The sequence below is a fragment of the Abramis brama genome (genome assembly GCF_963993115.1).
Source record: "Abramis brama genome assembly, chromosome: 22".
NCBI lineage: Eukaryota > Metazoa > Chordata > Actinopteri > Cypriniformes > Leuciscidae > Abramis > Abramis brama.
In genome coordinates, this window is record NC_139984.1 from 2,552,440 (window position 1) to 2,577,763 (window position 25,324).

The 25,324-nt window shown below is 38.8% G+C and overlaps 1 protein-coding gene across 1 annotated transcript; it reads right to left on the bottom strand.

Moving 5' to 3' along the window:
- Window positions 1–1,155: 1,155 nt before the first annotated feature.
- On the bottom strand, window positions 1,156–23,923 carry atp6ap1a (ATPase H+ transporting accessory protein 1a; the record flags this gene model as incomplete). Its single annotated transcript, XM_084098143.1, is given in 11 exon segments — window positions 1,156–2,320; window positions 10,576–10,813; window positions 13,267–13,317; window positions 17,584–17,843; window positions 20,505–20,590; window positions 20,711–20,751; window positions 22,251–22,441; window positions 22,727–22,801; window positions 23,252–23,378; window positions 23,768–23,889; window positions 23,891–23,923. Coding segments are annotated over 11 exon segments (1,434 nt in total). The 3' UTR covers window positions 1,156–2,110.
- Window positions 23,924–25,324: the final 1,401 nt, after the last annotated feature.

A 25,324-nucleotide genomic window follows, 5' to 3' on the forward strand; every position in this document is an offset into this window, starting at 1 on the left:
ACTTCTGTAGACGCATGACAAAAGTCAAACTGGTTAGTAATAAGTGAAGCTGGTAATGCTGTTTGTGTAGTGGTTTAATCCTCCTCTGCTGATATCTTTAGAGATTTAAACGTCTTTTATCTTGAGTTGGTTTTATCTATGGCCCTGTTTACACGAGAACGCTCGCGGGTGAAAAGGTAAAAATATTTTATCAGATGTGCCTTTTGTTTAGACGGCGACGGCGTTTTTGGGGCTTAAAAACGCAAAAAAGTGAAACCACCCTCCAGAGTGGAAATCTTAAAAACGCTCCACCGTCGCGTTTCCGTCTAAACGGTAAAAACGCAAAAGTCTGCTAGACAGTGAAGGCACCGATCAGTGCTTCACATTGCCACCTAGCCGCCTGGAGTGCATACTACATTGAATTTTGCGTCACCGTATGCACGCAGATTTCCACCCCATAACGCTCGTCTAAACGCAGAATAAAACGTGATCACTTTTGCGTTTTCTCTTCAGATCGTTTCCGTGTAAACGTAGCCTAAGGCTGTGGTTGGAAGTCAGTTGTAGTTCTTTTGTTTCTCTTTCCTTCGTTGATTCTGCTTGTTAACAGCAGGTGTTAATCACTAATGCTCAATCATCACTTAATTAATCACTTAATTTCTTGACTGCAGTGTATATCTACTTTTAGTAAACTAAACTGAAATAATTGCATAGTACTCATAACTATTGTTTTTTTATTTTTTTATTAAAAGAATTAAGGCAATCGGTGTCCTCAAATGTAATGTTAGCTTAACTTATTGAATTTGACTTTGTGTGTGACATTGTGAGCTAACAGTAACTGCAAGTGCTCTGAGTTCATTTAAAGTTTGTCATTTCACTGTTTTTACTCAATAAAGTGAAGTTTCAGCTATATAAAGTATTTAAATGCAGTGTAAAGTTTAATTGTGTATTAAGAAATATTATTGTTTTAGTGGACTCGATTAAAATAAGTTCAGAGTACTCATAACTATTGTTTTTATAAACTTAATTGAATTGAGGCAATCAGTTTCCTCAAATGAAATGAGTTAGCTTAACTTGTTGGGTTTTACAGTGTGACTTTGTAGCCTGGACCATGACCATATAAACCTTCATAACCACATTAACTGTCTAAAATAAACTGGTAAAATAAAAGTTAAAAAGTTTCAATGTCAATGAAGTTTATTTAACACAGACACAATATGCACATTTAAGAGTATACATCTCCAAAACGTGACCGCATGAAATGACAATAGATAACCTTTTTAGATTGTAAGTATAAACCAGATGTGCCATCAACATAAAACATGTTATTTATGAGAGCTATTTGTGCAAATTATTCACTAATATTATTAAAAGACATCATGATGATATTTCAACAAAAGAATATGTCAGAATGTCTCTGGTAACCTTTTTTCTAATATTTAAATACAGCTCACAACATGTTTCCCTTTAAATCAAAACCCAGAATTGGTCATAAAACATTTCAGTTCTCACACAGAAACACCTGTGAACACACACTGGACACAGAACTATGAAGGAAACTACAGTGGGGAAACTCAAAAACACTGGAATCAAACATACACGCATACCACCAATAAATAATACTTAATTTCATATTTACAGCACACTAAAAACATTAAGCTGTCTGTTAATAGATATTTCTCTCACACGAATAATTTATTATGTAAAGTGTACAATTTACATTTAATGTTGCCCCAATCTGTAGATTCAATAAGATTTTTCTGGAAAAGTAAATAAAAAAAATATATAATGTAGTCGATTTTTAGATATTTAGCTCAAAGAATACTTCAGAATGAATCTCACAAAACTTGTCAAGGACATGCTAAGGAAAGTGGATTTTTGCTATCACTATCACTTGCAAAACGCGCTTTTATATATATATATATATATATATATATATATATATAAAATGTTATTTTTTAGTTCTGTATTCCTGAGATTCATTCATAAACATGCTTATTAATGAAATGATTATCACAGGAAAACATCCATCAGCACCCCAATCACACATAACGACAAGAAATGAATAACATTAACGAAATATTGTGTAACTAAAGCAAACACTAGTGCTGTGAGGAATGTGGCTCTGCGTCCTTCACTCGGTCTGAGGCACAGAGATGGCGGGACCCTTGGGGTCGTCGAAGCGGTCCATGGTGCGCAGCTGCATGATCATGTGCAGGCCGTACGTGAGAACCAACACCATGAGCAGAGACGTGACCAGACCCATCCAGATACCAGGAGTGAAGAAACTAGCACAGTCACTGGCGTACGAGAAATCATTCCCAGCGATATTAAAGCCCTGGACCTGAGAGAGAGAGAGAGAGAGAGAGAGAGAGAGAGAGAACACAGAGAACAGAGAGAGAGAGAGAGAGAACAGAGAGAGAACAAAGAGAGAGAGAGAACAGAGAGAGAACAGAAAGAGAAATTCAAGTTTTCATAAAGTTAAAACTTCATAAAGTTTTCATAAAGATACACTCTGATAGACAAACAAAAGTTACATTCATGCAAAGTTTTTGCATTTCTTTAAGAGTTTCCTCAAGGTGTGAATAGGGGGATGGCACTCTGGAAAAACCAAGAGATTTGTGATATGGGAGACTGATGCTATGATTTTATCATATCACTAAATACATTTATACCAAAGAAGTTAAAGTCAAATCAGTGTGTGTGTGTGTGTGTGTGTGTGTGTGTGTGTGTGTGTGTGTATGTGTATGTGTGTGTGGTGTGTCCCACTCCCCCCGCTGGCCTGCACACACACTGCACTGGAGGCAGCGGGTGTTGATGGAGGAATCTGCAGCTAAAAGGCCCGTTCACAGCAAGGACATTAACTATAATGATAACGATAAAGAAATAGTTCTAAGACTCGTTCTCAATATTAAAGATTAGGAGAGTTCACACCACAGCTTTGATAGCTCTGGTCTGCCTCGCTGTCTTGCTGCCGTGTGGATTGCGTCTGTAAGCTCCATATAGTTTTCCGTTTTGAATCTCTATTTACTATCATTCCTTGTTGTTTATATCGCTAAACATATCATACTCATCAACCAGATATCTGATATTATCTAATTTTGTCTGTCACATTGATCTGACTTTGCTAGCTTTATCTAAATCACTATCACTTGCAAAACGCGCTAGTCTTCCGCTAGCCTGTTAATCTGCCATCTGTGTTTGCCGTCTTTTTTTTTTCGCGTACACTCGCGTCTTTTCGAGTCCATCAAACAACTGTGGTGAGTAGGATCAGTCAACAAACACGGTGAGTCATGTCTTCTCCTGTTACTGTCACCTGCACTTCATGTAACATGTATAGTATAGCCTTCTCTGTCAGCACAGAGGGCTTTACACGTGATAAATGCAGGGAGATAGTCAGGCTGACGGAGAAGATTTCAGAACTAGAGACACGCATCCAAACTTTAATCGAGGATAGTAAGAGTGCAAGGGCTTTAGATACTGCTTTGGATGCGACTAGCTTAGTGAACTCTGTACATTGTTCGGTTCCGGCTGTAGAGCGCGTGCAGCAGAGCAACTGGGTGACCGTGAGATGCTGTAGTCGCGGGACAAAACACCGCTCTTCCGTTCCAATAACAACATCAAACAGATTCTCCCCTCTCAGTGAAACACCCACTGTGAATCCTGTTGAATGTGCCCTATTTATTGGCGATTCTAATACACGGAACGTGAAATAGAGACACCAGCCACCATAGTCACATGTTTGCCGGGAGCCAGAGCGCCTGGCAAATTTAAAAGTGCTGGCAAATGCTAATCGTAAATTCTTTTAGATTATTATTCACGTTGGCACTAATGATGTTCGACTCCGCCAGTCGGAGATCACCAAAATTAATATTAAAGAGGTGTGTGAACTCGCAAGTATGATGTCAGGCACTGTAATTTGCTCTGGCCCCGTTCCTGTTCGCCGGAGTGATGAGATACTTAGTAGACTGTCCTCAATCAATGGCTGGCTGTCTAAGTGGTGTCCGCAAAATAATATAGAATTCATAGACAATTGGAAAAGTTTTTGGGGCAGACCTGACCTGTTGAAAAGAGATGGTATTCATCCCTCCTGGGATGGTGCTGCTCTTCTCTCTAGTAATATGGCACATAGTCTTAGGGTGTTTTCACACCTGAAAGTCCGCACCAAGGTCCGAACCAAAGTTTATGTTTTGATACATTTTATACATTCGGTTAGTTTAGGTTTGGTTTCACATTGCAATTATGCGAGTGCACTAAAGAACTTAACATGATACACCTGCGTCCTGTCGTCATCATCTATGTGGGCTGCATCTTGACATTGATTGGTTTGTAAATGGACGTGCGTCTGACGTCAGCGTGTTGTCAATTCGGCAGGTAACTTTGACAACAATGAATGAACAGACGTATATCGTTGCAACTATATTGTTATTATTACGGCATTACTCCCTGCAGCACCAGCTATACTCGAGGCTAGTTCAAATAACGCCAAATGAATGTCCTCGTTGTGTGAACATTGAACATTCCTCTCCGAAAATATTTGTAAAGTGTCTGCTTTTTTTTGCGTTTTTTCCTGTTGACTTATGTCGTCAGACCATTACAATTAAAAACCTTGTCTCCTCCTCTCCCCATGTGCTACCATGGCTCATTTTTCTTTGGCTACACGGGAACCACCAGAACTTCCTGTAAATGGTCTGAAAGTCCGAACCATACAAAAAATGCTTTCACACTAGAAACGAACCAAACCTTTGTTCAGTTTGATCCGGACCGAGACTACCTCTTTTCATCTGACCAAATTTCGTCTGTTTGGTCCACACTGTGGTCCGGGGGAGGTTTCACACCTGTAATTTTGATACGGATCAAACTGAAAAGTCAGAAAATCCGGACCAAACAAGGCAGGTGTGAAAGGGCCCTTAGAGCTCAAACATGACAATCTGGGCCTCAGGTCAGGAAGCAGACAGAATAAAACCGACCGTCTGCTAGCTGTCTCACGTCACTGAGGTCAGATAAATCCCATCACATAGAGCCTCTTTCACCTTGATATCATCATACAGAGACTGTGTCTGTTCCCTGAATTAGGAAATACCAAAAACTCCCAAACCCATTTAAGGTGTGACAGTCGTCAATGATTTGTGTTTTTCCTATTCCGTACTGGGGATGGCGCTGTTGAGCGTATATCCGGGGAACCAGGTAGGAAGTTATTTAAGGAAGTGTGATTGCGTCTCTCTCTCTTGCGCTCTCTAGCCTTTGCTGTTAGGCGCGGGTTATTCCCGGTCATGGTCACGCTAGCGGATGGCTTGTGAGTATTGTTGTTGTAGTCCGCGTTGCATTGAGGTGTTAATACTGCGGTCTTTTCCTGTTTTTAATGCTTACGATTCATATTGTGAGGATATGTTTCCCTCATTGAATTTCGTAAAGCATTGGGAAGTTGTTGAGCGCGATTTGGTGATTTGCGTGTAAATGGATCGCTTGAGAGAGAGCTTTTTCCAATCCGGTTATGTTGTGGTTTCGACGCTAATTCAGGGCATTATAGGTAACGTTAGTATGTTTTGAGGAGGTTTTGGTGTAGGGAGGCTTTTCTTTTGGTGTTTATTTTGGCGCTCGAGTTGCCGAATTATTTTGTAAATATTGTGTTTGATGTAATGAATTGTATTTCAGGCCCAGTAGTTTAATGAGTGACATGGTATATTTTGATTAATTTTTTCGTTCTTGCATAAGATTTATTGCATTGCATTTAATTATCTGAATTATTTATTTGATTTATCTGTTATTCATTTATTGTTGTGAGGTAATTAAAAGGTAAATGTTTCTTGCATTGCATTTAATTATCTGAATTATTTATTTGATTTATCTGTCATTCGTTTATTGTTGTGAGGTAATTAAAAGGTAAATGTTTCTGGGTCTGAAATTAAGTTGATTTATTTAATAATTGCTTTTTTTCTTTTTTGTTCTATTTTTCTTTTGAATTGAACGTATTGATGTACTGAATTGTAATGTAATATGACTGGAATTGAGCTTGAATAGAAAACTTTTAAATCAACTTTCTTCTGGTTCCTTGTTCTGTGCTTTATAATTGATAATGTCATCCCTATGTGTAGTGTTTCTAATGAGGGATTAATTAAATAATTGTGGTGGTTTTTACCCCTGGCACCCGAACCCAATCTTTTAAGGCCAAATACCGTCACAAAGGGTTAAAATTTAAGTGATGTTCAACAAATAAAAAACAAATATAATGCAGATGAGCAAATGATAAAGCTTGGGTTGCTGAATATTCGATCCCTTTCTTCAAAAGCACTCATTGTTAATGATATGATTACAGACTATAATCTAGATGTGCTGTGTTTGACAGAAACCTGGCTAAAACCAAACGATTACATTACTTTAAATGAGTCCACCCCCCAAGATTACTGTTATAAACACAAGGCTTGTTTAAAAGGAAAAGGGGGAGGTGTTGCTGTAATTTATAGCAATATCTTCAGTATTACTCAGAAGTCTAGTTTCAAATATAATTCTTTTGAAGTGATGGTGCTTTCTGTAACGTTATCTTGTGTAAGTGATAAATCACGTTTGAGATTTGTGCTGGCTACTGTATACAGGCCACCAGGGCACCATACAGACTTTATCAAAGAATTTACTGACTTTCTATCAGAGTTAGTACTGGCTGCAGATAAAGTCATAATTGTTGGTGATTTTAATATACATGTAGATAATGAAAAAGATGCATTGGGATTGGCATTTAAAGACATTCTGAACTCCACTGGAGTTAGACAACAGGTGTCAGGACCTACTCATCATCGTAATCATACTCTAGATCTAATATTATCACATGGAATCAACGTTGATGGCATTGAAATTCTGCAGCAGAGCGATGACATCTCAGATCATTATCTAGTCTCGTGTAAACTTCATTTAGCCAAGGTGGCAAAACCAACTCTGTGTTATAAATATGTTAGCCCTATCACTTCTTCCTGATCAGTTTCAAATACCGACTAAGCTACTGAAAGAGATGCTTGAAAAGAGGTCATAGATCCTCTTCTTAAAGGGACACTCCACCCATTTGCATTAAGCTTTGCATTGTTAGAAACCCAGTCATACTGTTGAATGGTCGTGCAACACTCTCTCATTTTCCCCTGAGACGGGAGAAATCCGTTATTTACCTCTTACACTTCCTCCCACAATGACGCAAAAATCGTCATTTTGCGTCATTGTCAGAGGAAGTGTAAGAGGGGGGGATTTCTGTTGAGACTACAGACACTCGTTCCTCATCTTTCCCAGGGGCGGGACCCGCTCACGCTACAGACCTATTACAGATCAGTGGGTGGGACTTTACTCTCTGAAACTGAAAGCAATATCCTCCATCTTGTTTGAAGCTAAGCTAACAGGCGCTGTGGAGACAGATGTAAAGTTATGACAATAGCGGAGGAGAGTACTCAATATGATATAGAAGAAGAGGATTTCGGAAGTCTGATGCTTGAATCAGGTGTTTGTGGCTACCTTTACAAGCCGCATTATAGCGAAGAGCAGCCGAGGCAGAAGACCTGCCTGCCGCGGACGAGGAGCCCGGACTGGCTCGAGTTAGGGCGGACTGGTGGCGCCGGTGATCTCACTATGCAACTACGAACACAGAGATAGAGTCCGTCTGCGGCAAAGAATTTCAACGATGACAATTTCTCCTGGACGAAATCTCTGAATCAGACGAGGACACGAACGTTTGTGTTGTGAACTATCCTAGTTTCGCGCCGCATATGTTCTGACTGAACATCCCGGTACCATGCAATAATTCACCTTTTCGAAAGAAATACAAACGAGGAGTAATGCACTAATGAGTTCGCCAACTAACTAGACATTTTGTGTGAAATGAATTTCAAGCTCTGGTGGTAGCTAGCCTTGTAGACGGAAGAGTGATTTCTCTTATAGGCAGATATGCGCTTTCTGGATTAGTGGGAGTGGCTTGCGGAGCTGTGCAATGTGGTGCATTGTGGGAGTTGTTGTCTTTCATACAAATGCGTCCTGAAGTTATTTTTTGTCTTTCCTCGGTCACGAAGGCACCAAATTCAAAATTTATTTTACATTTCGACTACATATATGACAATAAAAAACAATGTTCCTATGAGTGGAATGCCCCTTTAATATCATTAATTAATCTTTGTCTCTAGGATATGTACCAAAAACTTTTAAGCTGGCTATGATTAAACCGCTTGTTAAAAAACCTCAACTTGATCGTACAGAATTAGTCAATTACAGGCCGATCTCGAATCTGCCTTTTCTGTCAAAGATACTAGAAAAGGCAGTATCCTCACAACTGTGTTCCTTTTTAGAAAGAAATGATATCTGTGAGGATTTTCAGTCAGGATTTAGACTGTACCATAGTACCGAGACACTGAGATTAATAGAAAAGGCAGTATCCTTTCAACTATGAAAAAACAGAGATTCTAATTATTGGACAAAAAACTTCCTCACGTAATAACCTAGAATACTGTCTAACACTTGATGGCTGCTCTGTTAAGTCTTCGTCGTCGGTTAGGAACCTGGGTGTGCTCTTTGATACCAATCTTTCATTTGAAAGTCACGTGTCTAGCATCTGTAAAACCGCATTCTTCTATCTTAAAAATATATTTAAATTATGACATATGATTTCAATGACAAATGCGGAACAATTAGTTCATGCGTTCATGACATCAAGGCTAGATTATAGTAATGCTCTACTGGGTGGTTGCCCTGCACGCTTAATAAACAAACTACAGCTGGTCCAAAACGCAGCAGCTCGAGTTCTTACCAGAACCAGGAAGTATGACCATATTAGCCCGGTTCTGTCCACACTGCATTGGCTCCCTATTAAACGTTGTATAAATTTTAAAATATTGCTGATTACTTACAAAGTACTAAATGGTTTAGCTCCGCAGTACATACTTAACGCATTATAGTCCTTCACGTCTATTGCGATCTCAAAATTCCGGCCAGTTGATAATACCTAGAATATCAAAATCGACTGCTGGCGGTAGATCCTTCTCCTATTTAACACCAAAACTTTGGAACAGTCTTCCTAACATTGTCCGGGAAGCAGACGCACTCTGTCAGTTCAAAGCTAGACTAAAAACACACCTCTTTTACCTGGCATTCATATAGAAAATTATACATTTCTATTATTCAAATCAGTTAAATGATTATTAGGCTGCATAGATTAGGTCAGCCAGAACCGAGAACACTTCCCATAACACCCGATGTACCCGTTACATCATAAGAAGAATGGCATCTATGCTAATGTTAGTCTTTCTGTTTATTCCGAGGTTTACTGAAGTCAGCCGGATCCGGGCCGGATCCAGATCAGATGGAGGACCTGCGCCTGGACACGACCACAACGCATCCCTGAAGTGTCAGCAGAGATTGTGTCAACTAGACTCTCCCCTGTGAAGGCCTCATCGACACGACAGCCATCGGCACTGATCCTCAGCAAACCCTTCTCCATACCGGCGTGACTCCGATCTTCAACCAGATGGAACTGGATAATACTCTGAATGTTCTGATCCAATCTGACCTCTGACCTGTAATGCTGCCTGGATCATAATCATACACTGTTTGCTCGTTGGCCAGAGGAGAATCCCACAAGGATTTTTTCTCCATTCTGTCACTGATGGAGTTTGGGTTTCTTGCCACTGTTGCCTTTGCTTTTGCCTTGCTTAGTTGGGGACATTAAAATTCAACAATAGTATTGATCTGCCTTACTTAAGGTGGACGATGATGCAATTTTCTTCTAGAAACAAACTTTGTTGTATTATTTTCATGTTATCACTGCTTTGATACAAATATGTATTGTAAAAAGCGCTATATAAATAAAGGTGACTTGACTCGACACAGATATAATGATAATAGCACAGAAAAACAATATAGTTGGAATCCCTTTCAGAATGATTTATTCCACCTGATGAACGATAAACGCATTGATAGCCAATCAGAATCCATCCTGCTGTAACGAGCTCCAGCATTTAAAGTGGCTTTGAATAAACAGAACGATATCGTCCGCTGGTGTGGATGCTAATATAGTTATCTTTACAGTTATCATTCTTGGTGTGAACAGGCCTTTACTTGCAAACTACAATTCCTCTTTGTCAATAAGATGAGAACCAGACCCATTATAAACCTAAATATACTCGAATGAATTAAAGCAATTGAAAAGCGTACTATCCAAGTAGTAATAGAAGATGTTTGCTGTCGTGATGATGACAGTAGCGCACACAAAAGTGCTAACTACCTAAATGTCCTCTCCTCCATTGGCACTTAGTTGCTTTGAAAATATACTCATGAATCTGAACAGGGATAACTATTGTAAAAGTTATACTTTTTGTATAACTATTTGTATAACTATATTAAGTCAGGGGACTATTGGGAGTTGATCTTGGGGAGGAATTTCAAGTATCAGAGACAGACACTCTTCTGCTTAGACAGACATAGACAAAGTGAACGCTAATGTATCCAGCCTCTGCAATAGATGCTAGAGCTCTGAGGGAACACTAATGTTCAACAGTTCTGGTCTGCTTATTGGGACTTACTATGGAAAATGTTTAAACCGTGGGAACCATGAAGTCTAGTTTTCTCAGGACCTACCTGGAAGTCATCAAAAGAGATGTGCCAGTCGTTGGCGTTGTCCTTGTCTGAGTGTGGTGACAGCTGAGGGTAGTAGGAGCTGCTCACAGACTCACAGCGGTACGAGTACTCGGCCGGGGCGTAGATGTGACGGCTGCCATTGAACGAGGCCGCTTTCCCATCATACTCCAGGTGAACCCGGTCCATGGTGAACCAATGACGGGCAGAAACCTTATAGTGACGCCGGTTCATTACAAAACTGAGGAGGATATAGGACACAGTTCAAGCCCAGTACACAGTGTGTGTGTGTGTGTGTGTGTGTGTGTGTGTGTGTACTTGTACAACTATCTTTGTGAGGACCAGTTTGAGTTTTAGACCATTGGAGTGAGGACAAAAAGAGTAAAGTAAGGACATTTGGGCCAGTCCTCACTCTTTGAGAGCCTTTAACCCTCTGAGGTCGGCAAACGCGCGGGCGCGTTTTGCCGGATTTTCTCCACATTGTAGCACTATAAACTTAAATTACTCCATCATTTATGGTCATACAGAAAAAAGAAATATAAAAAAGAATCTGTGATATTTCTCCTTTTGTATGTGTCCACTTACAATCAAATCAAAACATTGTGCTTTTGTAAAATAAAGAAAATAAACAGGGTGTGCGTTCTGCCTCTCTGTCGCGGTGAACTTTTTTTTCTTGAGCACGTCTATAAACTGAAACAAAACTCAGCGAATACTTGTCACACATTTATGAGCCATATACCTTTATAAACATTTAAGTGTGTACTTTTAAATAATCGGATTCAAAACGAAAACAAATATTCTCTGTTTACGTAATTTGTATAAAACCAACAAGATGTCCAGCTTCTCAAACGCTTGCTCATTACAGTTAATTTGGCCACGCCTACTCGCGCAAAAGATATTCACATGCAAATCTCCACATGGAACGCGAACGCGCTCGTTACCTCAACAACAAAACACTTCACTTCACTTTTCGTCGAGTTTGAAAGACGTGCCTGAGCTTACATTGGATTTAGGCTACCTCAGAAGAAGAAGAACGTGATCTGAAGACAAGAAAGATAAGGTAAGAAATTCTTACATAGCCTAGTTTGTTATTGTTGCATAAATGTCACGTTGCAGTTGAACTGTTGCTAGATATATGGGGAATATTATAATATTTAGACCCGTGTTTACTGTGTTTGTGGATATCTGCTCAAACATAGATATGTTTATGGTAACCATAATGTTTTATATTTGAGCGTGATCGCGTTTGAATGTATCATATTTTGCAAGCGATCGCGTTTGAATGTATCATATTTTGGATGAAAGCAAAACGCACCAAACGGCTTCATGTTTTTATTATTATCTCATTTCATATCATCATAACGGATGGAAACATTTGAAGTAACATGATAATCAATATATTTTTCTCTAGCTTAGTTGTTACTGAAATCTTTTGGAAGATTTATAGGCCGCTATAGGTTATTTATTGTTATTATTATTTTATCCGCACTGCGCATATACCTTATGCCTACAAGGCACAACAAACCTGGTGTTCATTATATTATATATCGTTGGAAACGTGTGTGTGTGTGTGTGTGTGTGTGTGTGTGTGTGTGTGTGTGTATTCTGTGAATTTTAAAAAGGAATTTTAAAAAGCAATTTTAACCAGAAAAATCTAATATTTATTTCCAAAATCGTGCAGGCCTTTCTCTTGATATCAGTATGTTCACTTTTTTTTTTCAGGTCCCAGATGCCACTGAGGACTTCAACATTCACATGAGTCTCAGTACGTGAACATGGTAAAGTGAAAATCTTGGAAATGAAAGGTATGTACAGTGTTTTTAGGAATGGCACAAAGGTCTCTGTCTTTGAAGTGCTTTTTTGGCATTTGTTGTGTATCTTTGGATTATGTTGTGTTGTAAATAAATCCAAACAATTTAAAAGCCATTCTTTTTTAAATCTCCTCATTTACAGTATTGTGCAAGGTTGCTCAGAATGATAGGGGCCTGATAGCTCCTAATAGGGCCGTTAGGGGAGGTTCTTTGTCTTTCTCAGGTGAGAAAAGCTTACATATTAATGAGCTCTCGCATAAAGCTTTTTCACACAAAACACGTCGTAAAAATTTTAAATCAATATATTGTCTTATCTGAATGAGCAGTCAGGGTGATTTTCACATAGTTTTGCAGCAAATATTCTAGGCTACGTCATACAATTTTCAAAAGTCTTGTGAAGAAATAATCAGTATGGGTTTCATGGCCTTATTTCAGTGAGAATTTTTTTTTGTATTTTCAAAAACCATGCATAAATGTCATTATCTCAAAACTACAAACTTTTACATACATGCTGTTGATATATTATTGTAGCAGAGTTTGTGCTGAATACAGTGTAATTAGACTTTAGCCATGAAAATGTCACAAGTAACAGAAATAACCAGAAATGTCAGAGCATGTCAGAACACCTCCAGGGCCCAGAAAACAGCTCAGACCTCAGAGGGTTAAAGGCCTGTTTGAGGGTCAAGACTTGGTTTTAGGGATAAGGTTATGATGAGGTTAAGGGTCCGGTTTAGGGTCAGGGGTCGGGTTAGGCACTTAGTTGTGATGGGTAAGGTTAGGGTAAGTGGCTAGAGATTGCATTGTGTCAATGAATGTCCTCATAAAGATAGATGTACAAGAATGTGTGTGTGTGTGTGTCTGTGTGAGAAAATGAGACACTTACATGAGCTTGAATGAACGGTAATCCAGGACATCTTCATAATTCAGAACCAACCTGTATTTGAGGAGAAAATTCACAGGTGAAATACTGTGGTTCATGAACTGGAAACATTCAAGGCTGTGACAGAACATTGCTGACATCAAAGAACTATCAGTGGCGAAAGCGATGGCGTCGCCACACATCACACTGCATCAGGACCTAAAGGCACACTTCACACACTGCAAAGACTACAGCCAACCACCGGCTACACACAAGGCCAACTGCACAGTTTCCACAAAAAGCCTTTTTCTGGGAACACTTTAAAATAACTGCATGCTATGATTCATTAGTTAAGCATTAGTAAATAGTTCATTCATCATTTATAAAGCATTAGTAGACATTAATAAGAAGTTCATAAATACAGTTATAAATGCTTAATTCTTGATTTATAAGCATGTGTTTAATAATTGTATTTTCATACTTTATTAATACTCAATTTATCATTTCTAAATTAGTATTACATTATTTACAAACCAGTTATTAGGAGTTGTCAGTGGTTCATAAGATCATTTAGAAAGTGCAAGTATATGGTTAATAAAATATTTAAATGTACATTTATACATACTATTTAGACATATAGTAATACTGTAGTTACTCAGTGTTTATAAATGCTTTATTCACATGCATTCCTACTGTAATTCCTGATTAATTTAGTAGTGGTCAGTGAACTATTTCAGTGAGCTCATCTAAAGTGAGGACTATTTTCTTTAGCTCACGGCGGACTGTGCTAATGTGCTAATGTGCTAAAGGGTATGAATAGACCTATTGCTTTTCATTTGGATAATCTATTCAAATCTATGAATATAATATTCGATACATCATCAGAGCTGGGTAGACAGATAATTATTATATTTTAAAACATTATTAGACTGATCACTAATTAATATTATAATGTTATTTACATTGGTAATAATATAAATAATGTATTACTATTAGAATGCTATTAAGATTATAATAATGTTATTTATTAATTTATCATTCTATATAAAAAGTTAGTAAACTGTATATATAAAGACTTAGTTTATTTATTTAAAAATGGGACAAATAATTACATAAAGGAGTCCTAATTTAAGTAAATGAAGCTCATCCAGGGCACAGCTGCAGAACTGGCTAAAAAGTGATAACTGGGTACAGACAGAATGACTGCTTAAGGCACAGACATATCCTGGAGGAGTTCTTTAACAACTAAATAAAATAAATCAAATGTAAAATAATATAAAATGTGTTATATTGCAAGTTCACATACTTGATCACATGTTTTATTCTTGAGTTGTCAGGTTGTCATGTGTATTTTATCTGTGTCCTGGAGGTTTCTGAGCTGTGTGTGTGTGTTCATCTGCCACCACCAAAGACCACGTTTGACCCCGGAAAAACCCGAATCGCCCCCATACCCTCATTCACCAGTGGATTCAAACACTGCGTGACTGACAGTGTTCTCTAGCAGACATCGACTGTGCATCGGACTGAATGAGCGCACTATGGTTTTAGACACCACTACAGATGGTTGTCTCCTTTAGATAGTGCACTATATAAGGGTATAGGGGCAATTTCAGTCACAGCCCCTACTTTGCTCTCCTGTGAATATATGCACTACAGTTAAACGCTTGAGGGTTTTTTCCCGATGAATGTCATTTCCATCAAGTCAAGTCAAGTCATCTTCATTTATATAGCGCTTTTAACAATGTAGATTGTTTCAAAGCAGCTTTACAGAGATAAGCGTATAATTTAAGGTAACAGAGATTGTCTTGGCTTTATAGCGGTTCTTTAATAAAGTTATTTTCCAGCTAACAGTTAGTCGCAACACAGTAGTTAGTCGCAACACAGTAGTTAGTCGCAACACATAGTCTTTACAGTTAGTCGCAACGATCATTTGTTATTAAATTAGGGGTCGCTAAGACGCCACCATTCTCTCCATCAGCTATATCAGAAACCATTTTAAAACCTTTTTTTGCAAAAAATCCTTTGGCTAGTGATCAATATGACCATGTTTACATATCAGTGCTTATTCAGTAAGGCGGGGGCCCTGTTACTATTGTCACATGTGAAGAGCTTAGCCAATCATAATCAAATTAATTTACATGTAGTAGTCTTAAAGGTAAGATAACAAAAATGTAATTACATTTAATTCTAAGGGTCAAAAAAAGGGTGGAAAATAATTAAATTAAATAATTATGACTAAAGCTAACACTAGATGTGGATTGCAGGGAAAAAATTAATTCTGTAGAAAATGGTCCCTTTAACTTAACTTCTCCCTTCAGTGAATCATTTTATCCCTTATAACTCATCTTTGATAATCACAATGACCTATTTAAAAGTTTTTTTTTCATGTGAAAATGATTTCTTAATGCCTTAAAATAGCTTGAATGTAACTCTACACCCTTGCTTCCTTTAGTATACGCGGATCCATGAATATGTAAATGAGTCCCCGGCTCCACTCACTCACAGCACCTCCACTCGCTCAGCTTTACTGTAGTAAACACTGCACAACGGCAAGTGGAAATACTAGTTTAATAAAGCAAGAGCACCCTCCGCTGATAATGTAATAATATCATATTGTCAGAACAGATTTAGTGAATGCTCCAGTGAGTATTTGTGTTTGCTCTCTGGAGAACGTCAAATATTTCTATTTACAACATGTCTTTGGCAGCGGTGACCAATCACTGATGTTTGTTGATCTCTTGAACGCAGTGGCCAATCAGAAGTGTTTAATTCAGTCAGAATCCACTCACCGGTCTCAACGCCGGAGTTTTAGTTCAGACTTGTGCGCACTCGCGAATCCTCTTATTAACAAAGTGTAGACAAGATGTAAATCAGAGATTCATTGTGTAGTGTAGACAATGTCATTGATTAGAATGAAACTTTGTGAGATTGCGAACTGAGATGAGTGACAGCTTTTAAGTGATTGTAAAGGGAGCGCTCTGTGTGCTTTCTAGGCTATATATAATCCCTTCAGAATTTGAATAAAGTCGACACATAACGGTAGTTGACCGTGCCGTGGACGGGACTGGGGTGGTTTCAAAGAGCGTTTCTGGTGTTGACTGATGAATTTGCACATGGTTTGTCTTAAAGTGTAAATTGCAGGTTAAATTTTTCACAAAGATAATGCAATGTGTTTATTAAACATAAAGATAGCCCACCATTGTTTTTTATACCAAAATGCTGAATATAATATGAAAAGTTGGCACTTTTAACAGTGGTTTTAACCGCTCCCGCTGCCTTCCACTAGATGGGGCGTGACGTCATAAGAGGAACTCACTAGTAGAGTTACCGGCATAGTCATAGCTATAGATGCCTTACATAACTACAGAAAAGTTGGTTGTATGATTTATTTGATAAAAAAATTATGGATAAAATAACTCAACTGTAAACATACTCGTGTGTGCTGACTTGAAGGGGACCGTGATCCTGCCTGAAATGAGAATAAGCTATTTGCAAAACAAACGGGTTCAGGCACGTCAGATCATCCGGTCGCAGGTCGAGCTGTTCCACGTTCACCTCACGGCAGCACATACTCTCTGATGGGGACATCGATCTCTCTTTTTATTTTCTGACAATAAACATCGCTAATTAAATAATGAGAAATAGCGTGGATTGAGGAAGGGTATTACATGACGTTTGAGGCGTCGATGAGACTAGCGATTGGTGCCTGTGCAGTGTGTGCATCTCTACAGCTCTGATTTGGACTGACACCATGTAAGTAAATAATGTCTTCAGTCGTTGTCCCTCCTTGCTATTCTACATGACGGCAAGATTTTGAAAAGACTGGCTTGTTCCCTTATATTATCCGGGTTAAGTTTGATCCAGGCTAGCCTAGACTAGCTCTAACGTAGCTACTCACCAGGACACCTGGCCAACCCTCCACTCATTCTCCTCACACCAAGCATTAATAACTCTTTGAGTGCCATGGGTCCTGGCAATTTCCTCCCCTCTCTCATGTAGGGCTGTGGTCCATAAAGAATTTGATGGTTTCCCACATCCTCAGTCGTTCTCCAAATAGCCATAATACAGTAAGAATCTAGCAGAGTATGGGTTGCGAGTTCCTCTTATGACGTCATTACCAGTTACTGAAAAAATACGCTACCTTTGAAGAAACCCCAATAAATGTTATTTTAACGCATTTTAAGACAGAAATAATTAAATATATATATATAGAGCACTTTAATTTACACATTAATTGGCTGTGGTGGTTAACTTGCAACTTACACTTTAAAGCATTATTAAAAAACACATTATAAACAACTTGATTTTCACCACAGGGGGTCTTTAACATGCTGTGTTTACCGAGAGTGGGACTCGTTGCAGGAGGATCCAGACAGGTCGGGCGTCACACCTCTCCCGAAGGTTTTGGAGGTGAGGTCGTGCCTCTCCCACTTCCCGGAGCGATACTGGCTGACCACCACTGACTCGGCCCACAGGAGGATGCAGACGGAGCCCTTCTCCTTAAACTCCAGCGGCGGGTTCGGGACAGGAGCTTCCTCACGCCGGGACTGCAGGAGGGACCGGGACCAGACCGAGTGCACAGCCGGAGACTCCTCGATCACCTGAGACAAACACAAGACACCTCCAATTATCTTCAACTCACCGTGCTCATGTTACAGTTCTAAAGAAATGCTGCAACATGCCTAATTCATATATCAAAAGTTTCAACAGATGTTGTATGCATGTATACGCTGTGATCCTCTAGAGAAACACACTCTGCTTGTCAGATGTGTCACCTGTGCTCATGCAGCTGCACACGATCAGCCAGGCAATGGAATACATGTATATTATCCATCTTTATATAATTTAAAACCAATATATCATGAAATGCTAAAATCCTTTGGTAGTCTTGTGTTGACAAATGTGTTTGGATTCAAAACTGAATTCCATCAAAGGGCTATTTATGCATGTCAGTGGTTTATCTGTGGTTTGTCTGTGTCTATATATGTTCTTCTTTATGCTAGTTAGTTGCTTGTGTGGATGCAGGCAGTTTTGACCGCAAAAACTAAGATCATTTGATTGGATGTCATGTATTTGACCTTTTACAGCACTACCATTTCCCTGTTTTTACTCTTGAAGAGGCATTTTGCCTGTTAGAAAAACATGCTCTGTATAATGTTATTTTAAGGTGGGGTAGAATCAAATGAACAGCAAAAATCATCATTTTGTTTGCGTCCCCCTCGGTCACCTCTCGTACCCCGGTGTGAGAACCACTGATGTAAGTTATTTAACAACATCTCTGAATGTGGCTCATCCAACCAGATATCCGAGTGGGAAGTATTCCTTTACAGCTTTTGTTTGCGTCCATTAAAGGAACTCTTCGACTTTTTGGGACTTTAGCTTATTCACCGTATCCCCCAGAGTTAGATAAGTCCACACATACCTTTTTCATCTCCGTGCGTGCTTTAAGTCTGATTGACGCACCCACCGCTAGCCTAGCTTAGCACAAAGACTGGATGTAAATGGCTACAGCTAGCATACTAATCCCAATAAGTGACAAAATAACGCCAACATTTTCCTATTTACATGTTGTGATTTGTATAGTCACAGTGTGTACAAATAACAAGGTCACATGAGACACAGACATTTTTTAAACGTTTTAATACTGGGAACTACTTTCTCAGAAGGCGAAGCACTGCTACCTGGGCGGAGTGATGAGCGCAGCACCCGAGAAGCGCCGTGGTGAGGAGCAGAGAGTTCGCTCAGAGTTGGAGTAATAGAGTCAGCAATTACGAGATAGTAAATGCAAAGTTTACAATCATGGGTGTTCGCTGTATTGTAAAGAGCTGCGACAATAAACAGGGGAGACCAGGTAATACCATGATGTTTCATAGAATTCCAACCATAAACGCTGACCTGATGAATCAATGGCTACTTGCTCTGGATATAGATCCAAACACACCTGTAGACATCATCAAGGACTATCACGTTTGCTCAGAACATTTCACTGAGGACGACTATTTTGAAAAAATGGAATTTGCCACACGGACCATGAAACGTGTGCTGAAGGATACGGCCATCCGATCGATAGTAAAGACAGGACAAAGAGGATCACCTGCGGCTGCGGTAAGTGTTCCGTTATGTTTTTAGATGACTAACGTTAGCCTACTGTTACAGTGCCATTAGCTAGATGTAATGTAACCTTAGTGACACTATTACATGTATAGGGTGCTCACTACTATTACAGTTGTTCCCGGGCTCCATGTATCCCCTGTAATGTTAGTATTGTGTTGTCACAAACGCGCTCTGTTCGCCCCAGTAACAAATAAGCGTCGCTAAAGGTAACTTTCAGGACTGTAGCCTTCAACTTGCTAATGAATTAGAGGGGTGATGGGCAGTTTTCATTTCTGAGAAACAGTGACCTTGTTTGTGAAATAGTAGGCTACTCCCGTTCTGATTCTCCCCTCGACCTCAGTCTGTTCGGCATCTTGTCTATTAGCTTCCAAAGTTTGTAACTCCTCGTCTGTGTATTCTGGCTCAAAACGATATGGTTCTGGTTTGATACCAAATAAAAATCCTCTGACAATTCTTCAAAGTCAGCCATGATCACGAATCACGTTCGCTACTAGCTAGTTAGTCATGTTGGTTTTGTTGACGGAACGGCGCATCTCGGGTGCAGCGCTCATCACTCCGCCCAGGTAGCAGTGCTTCGCCTTCTGAGAAAATAGTTCCCAGTATTTAAATGTTTAAAAAATGTCTGTGTCTCATATGACCTTGTTATTTGTACACACTGTGACTATACAAATCACAACATGTAAATAGGAAAATGTTGGCGTTATTTTGTCACTTATTGGGAGCGGTATGCTAGCTGTAGCCATTTACATCCAGTCTTTGTGCTAAGCTAGGCTAGCTGTGGGTGCGTCAAACAGACTTACAGCACGCACGGAGATGAGAAGGGTATGTGTGGACTTATCTAACTCTGGGGGATACGGTGAATAACCTAAAGTCCCAAAAAGTCGAAGTGTTCCTTTAAGTTTTATATAATAATAATAATAAAAAATTCAACATTATTTAATTTACCACATTGGTTATTTAACATATATAAACCATTTTCGGTTGAATTTCAAATGAACAATACTGCATTGTATACTGTTGCCGTCATATAAAATGACTCTATTCTAATGCCAGATTTTGGTCGTACTGCCCAGCTCTCGCTGAAGGTGTGTGTGTGTGTGTGTGTGTGTGTGTGTGTGTGTGTGTGTGTGTGTGTGTGTGTGTCTCACCCTCGAGGCTCCCAGCGCAGTGAACACTGCAGTATACGGCACAGACTGAGCCTTCATGATGCTCAGCACCTGACCCATCACCTCATCTACAACAAACAACACAATCACATTCATTTGCATCATTTCATCTTGGCTTTTCTACAATAATAATAACTGTTGGAGCACAAGGCTTTTGGTTTTTAGTGGTGTTTGAATACTACACGTACCGTTTCCACTGAGCACTTCTTTAGTAGACATCATATCAGCCCTGCAAGAAAAAGACAACTAACAGTCCTCAGAATATCAAGAGTTTTGGTTTTCTCATCTCCTTTTCAGATTTAAAGAAGGTCCAAAATGTAAGGGATTTTTGTCTGTTTTCACGGTTTTCATCAAAAACATGCTCATCCTGCAAATGGTTGTATTCAGAATTACATACTTTTACTACTGTACCACTCTAACACTTGTGTAATGTGCATAGTAAACACATTTTCTGTAATCATGAAATACCCTGATGACGACTACACATTTCAAAATGTACAGTATACAACATAGCACACTGTGTGGAATACTGTATCCCATAATGCACTGTGTTCAACTTGACCATCTATGAGGAGATGATTTAGTGAGAAGTGTTGATCATGAGAGTGTGTCGTTGCTCCTGCAGTGGAGACTGACACATATACTATACTGATGTGTCTGAGCTACAGCTGGGTTTCTGTTTTATGGATAAGTAGCTGAGGTCATTAGGTCAATTAAGTAATCATAATGCTTGGTCAAATTCCTTAAGAGATGACTAGAACACGCTCACATAAAACACTAGTCTGCGTATTAACCTTTTTACATTGTGGAAAATTAAATGAAATATTTATTTACTTGAAAAAAATTATTTTATTTATTCTATTTATTTGAAACATAATATGTTTTTGTCCAGTCTGTTTAATCCTTTAAGCCATAACTGGCAAAACTGTGTTTACATTCATTTCACGACATAAAAGCATTTTGAGATGCAAGTACATTTAACCACTTGCACACACACAGACACACACACACACACACACACACAGCCCACGTGAGCACTTGAAATGAAAAGCAGCCTTCTGTCAGTGAGTTTCATATATTTAATATATAAGCCCACTGCATTCCAAACGACATAAATTATGCTTTCGTAGAGCATTTGTAGGAAAATACCGGCGGGCGAGAACACACACTGCAAGAGTAACATCAGGCAAAGCTCGCGTATCCTGTGCAATGAAGCCCGTAAATGTCCTTATAATTCACTTCAACTTTTTCGAACTTTATGAAAGATTATTTCTGGAAGGTTCAAGCGGTGTGTGTGTGTGTGTGTGTGGAAATGGAAGCAAGCAGAATACGGGTGTTTCTAAAGCACACAAGACTTGTAAAGTCTTTGTGCATCTGCAGTTAAAAATAAGTTCAGAATCGGTTCTGAATCGTTGGAGAGAGAATCACGATGCATCGATTTTTTTCTTCCACCACTAAGGGTAGAGAAATCTGTTTATACAGTATCACCATATTTCTTCAGCTATTTCAGCATGAACCACTGTAGTGAAATTACCCTGCACTTAACTAAATATGTCAAATTACTATTTGTTGGAGATGAGAACTGAAAGGCACTTACTCCTTGCATGGATGAGGTCATGTGATAGTGTAACAGTACTGTTTGAAATGTTTCCCACTGCTTAATGATTTGTTTCAAATAATGTTTAAAAAACGAGTCAGAGTTAGCTGAACTGGAGGAGATGGGCTCACCCGCTGCTGTAAGGGAGGCGGAACACCAGCAAGGCCGCCACAGACGCGTTGAGTCGGAGTTGAGCAAGCGTGTCCGGGTTCATGTAGAGAGGAGCCGCTTCGATCTGGTTCTGGAGCAGTGTGGAGACCTGAGCAGTGGCGGACGACGACACACACGGCAGCCATAAGGAGGAGGAGGACAGCAGAGACGCCTGGGGACACCAACAGAACATCAGACAGGCTTATTCATGTCTGGGCTAACAAGCACTTTTCAAGGTGATTTTATCTGATAATACACTGATGTTTTCTAAAGAGTATATCTTGGCTTCACAAAACATTAGGATTTAGTTTCCCAATACATTTTTGAAGAATTATATTGCCTGCCACTCATCTCAGTTGATAGCACTTACAAAAACAACCTGTCAGTTAACTGAAGTCAAAATCATAAGCAGTAATAAATATCAAAAGCAGTGACAGAGGAAAACACATCAGCATACCTCCAGATTTTGGAAGACACTATCCTGTTTGTTCCCGAATACTCCTCCGTACATTGTGAAGTCATCAACACTCAGCTGAATGAAACAGAGGGAATTCAAACCGTAAGATGGACACTGCCTGAGCCAGCCTAATGCCAGTGGCTGATTAATCAACAATGGGTTCATGTGTCATTTGAGTTATACACTTCACAATAGAAAGAACCAATACATCACTTCAGATTGTTGTCTTTATTAAAACTGAACATGAATTCATCGTCTTCTTCTGACAGTGTTTCTCATGGTAAAGCGTTTAGAAATGTATATCTATCATGTGTGATATAGTGATCTTTTTTGTTGTTCTGGTTTTGTTTGGTCCTTTATAAACATGTGGCAACACAATGACAGTGTTTTATGAATGCAGTAACAGACATCTGCTAAAGGACTCCTTATTAGATCAAAAATCTCACTGGATTATTATTATATTTGCAGAAGAAATGTTTGGAAATATAAGCGAATAGATATAAGAGTGTGTGCTGTGTGAAGTACTTTGTCCTGCAGGAAGAGCAGGAGATTATGAGGTGAAGTGCTCAGAGCTCGGGTCAGGAATGACTCCAGCTCGTCCACAGACACAGTGTGGCCTGATGATGGAGCATTCACAGGAGACAAGACGAACCTGCACACGCACAACACATTAGAAAAGAAGACGAACCCATAAAATTACAGTCATGATTAGAACTTTTACAAACAACGCAAAAATCGGCTTCAGGCCAATGATAACACATGCTTATCTAGACATCAATGACGGTCAAAGGTTGTCTTGACAGGTTACTGGGTTTGAGACAGTCATCACCGCTCGACACTAATGTATACACGATTACGTCTGTTGATAAATATGAGTTAGATTACTCAATATGTGGCGTTTATTCGAGAATGAACACATCTCGTTTGCTCAGACGTGTTTCAGTACTGGACAGCGACCGGGTCATTCCGCTAGCACACTGCCAAAGCTAACTCTCGCCATCAGTTCTCCATGACTAGTGTCATATAATATCAGTACTTTACCCGTCACTCGCCCATGCGACCAGAGGCACTTGCTCATCGCTCTTCGCTGCTGCGAACACGCAGAGAAACAGATATAAAATCATCATAGCGTTCCCGGAGACCGTCCTCGAAGCGGCCATCTTGAGCGCGATGAGCTGTGACGTCACAGGCGGCCATCTTCAGCGGCCCGAGCAGTGACGTTCCCTTCCGCTGATTGGTTAACCAAAGATCAAACCGTGTCGTCATCAATTCTTCCCCAGCTTCTCATTTCTTTTCTATTTTTTTTTCTTCTTTCTTTTTTATTAACGCCAAAATACTAACATGAAACTGAAACAAGTATACGACATCAAGAACAGTTGAAAATAAGACATATATAATAAAAATAATAAAAATAATACAAATAAAATAAATAAAATGCCAGAGTGTGAAAAAAAGTTATACAAGGATAAACATTGAAAGTAATTTTTGACTTTTCAAGGATTTGTTTTTGTTTTTCATGCCCATCAAAGACAAAACAGGAATTATAGTCTACCAGAACAATTGACAGTACGTTAGCAGGTTCTTACACAAAAAAATTGCATTTGTGTAGGCTATAAAAATGGCAAGTATAAAAAGATGAACAATGTACTGAATACGAGAATTTGAGTTGGGATAAAGAAAAATAATATTAAAAGTGTTTATACATATTCTGACATTTATTTTTTTTCTGAGAGATAGGTATAACTTGTTCCAAAAAGCTTGAACACAAACACATGCACAAGAAAGATGTACAATTGTCTTTTCTATATCACAGAAAGTGTTTATATATATATATATATATATATATATATATATATATATATATATATATATATATATATATATATATAGAATGCATGTATTGAAAACAATATTACAAGAGTAATATCTATGTAATATTTTAAACGTGACTTCTTTTATTTTTGGTGTTTGTTTATATTTGTGTGATAGAGACCAGACCAAATTACAGTTCACATTGTATAACACCATCCATTTAAAAGAAGATACTGGAATATATTTTCTGTTGATATGATAGCGAACAAAGTGGTTATTGAATTAGTCAACAGTAATCTAAATTCCTTCAACTGAAATAGAAGTGTTACACAGAGAAATAGGATTACAGATTTGCTCTCCTTTCAAGAGAGTTTTTATACCACTAGGAATGGTGTCGGATACAATATTATACTCTTTTAATGAAGCCCCAAAATCCATTTTATAAATAAAAGATATTTCCTTTAGAGTCTGTTTTTTTTATTAAACTTTTTAACCAATTTACTTTTAACACATGGTCAACAACTCAAAGACCCCCATCACTAATCTTATTTATTAGAACATCCTTTTTGTAGCGTGTCGTAAGCAACACACTAAGACTAGGAATATTTTAACAGTCTAGCATGATGAACTCAGGAAATCGGTAGAAGAACACGAGGAATAAACAACACATTTTGATTAAAAACTCGACCAGGGAGAGACAAATCTCTCGCCAGCCAAGAATTGAACTTCTTTTTAATCACGTCATTAATGGGATTTAAATTAATTTCTGTAAGAACCATATTTAAA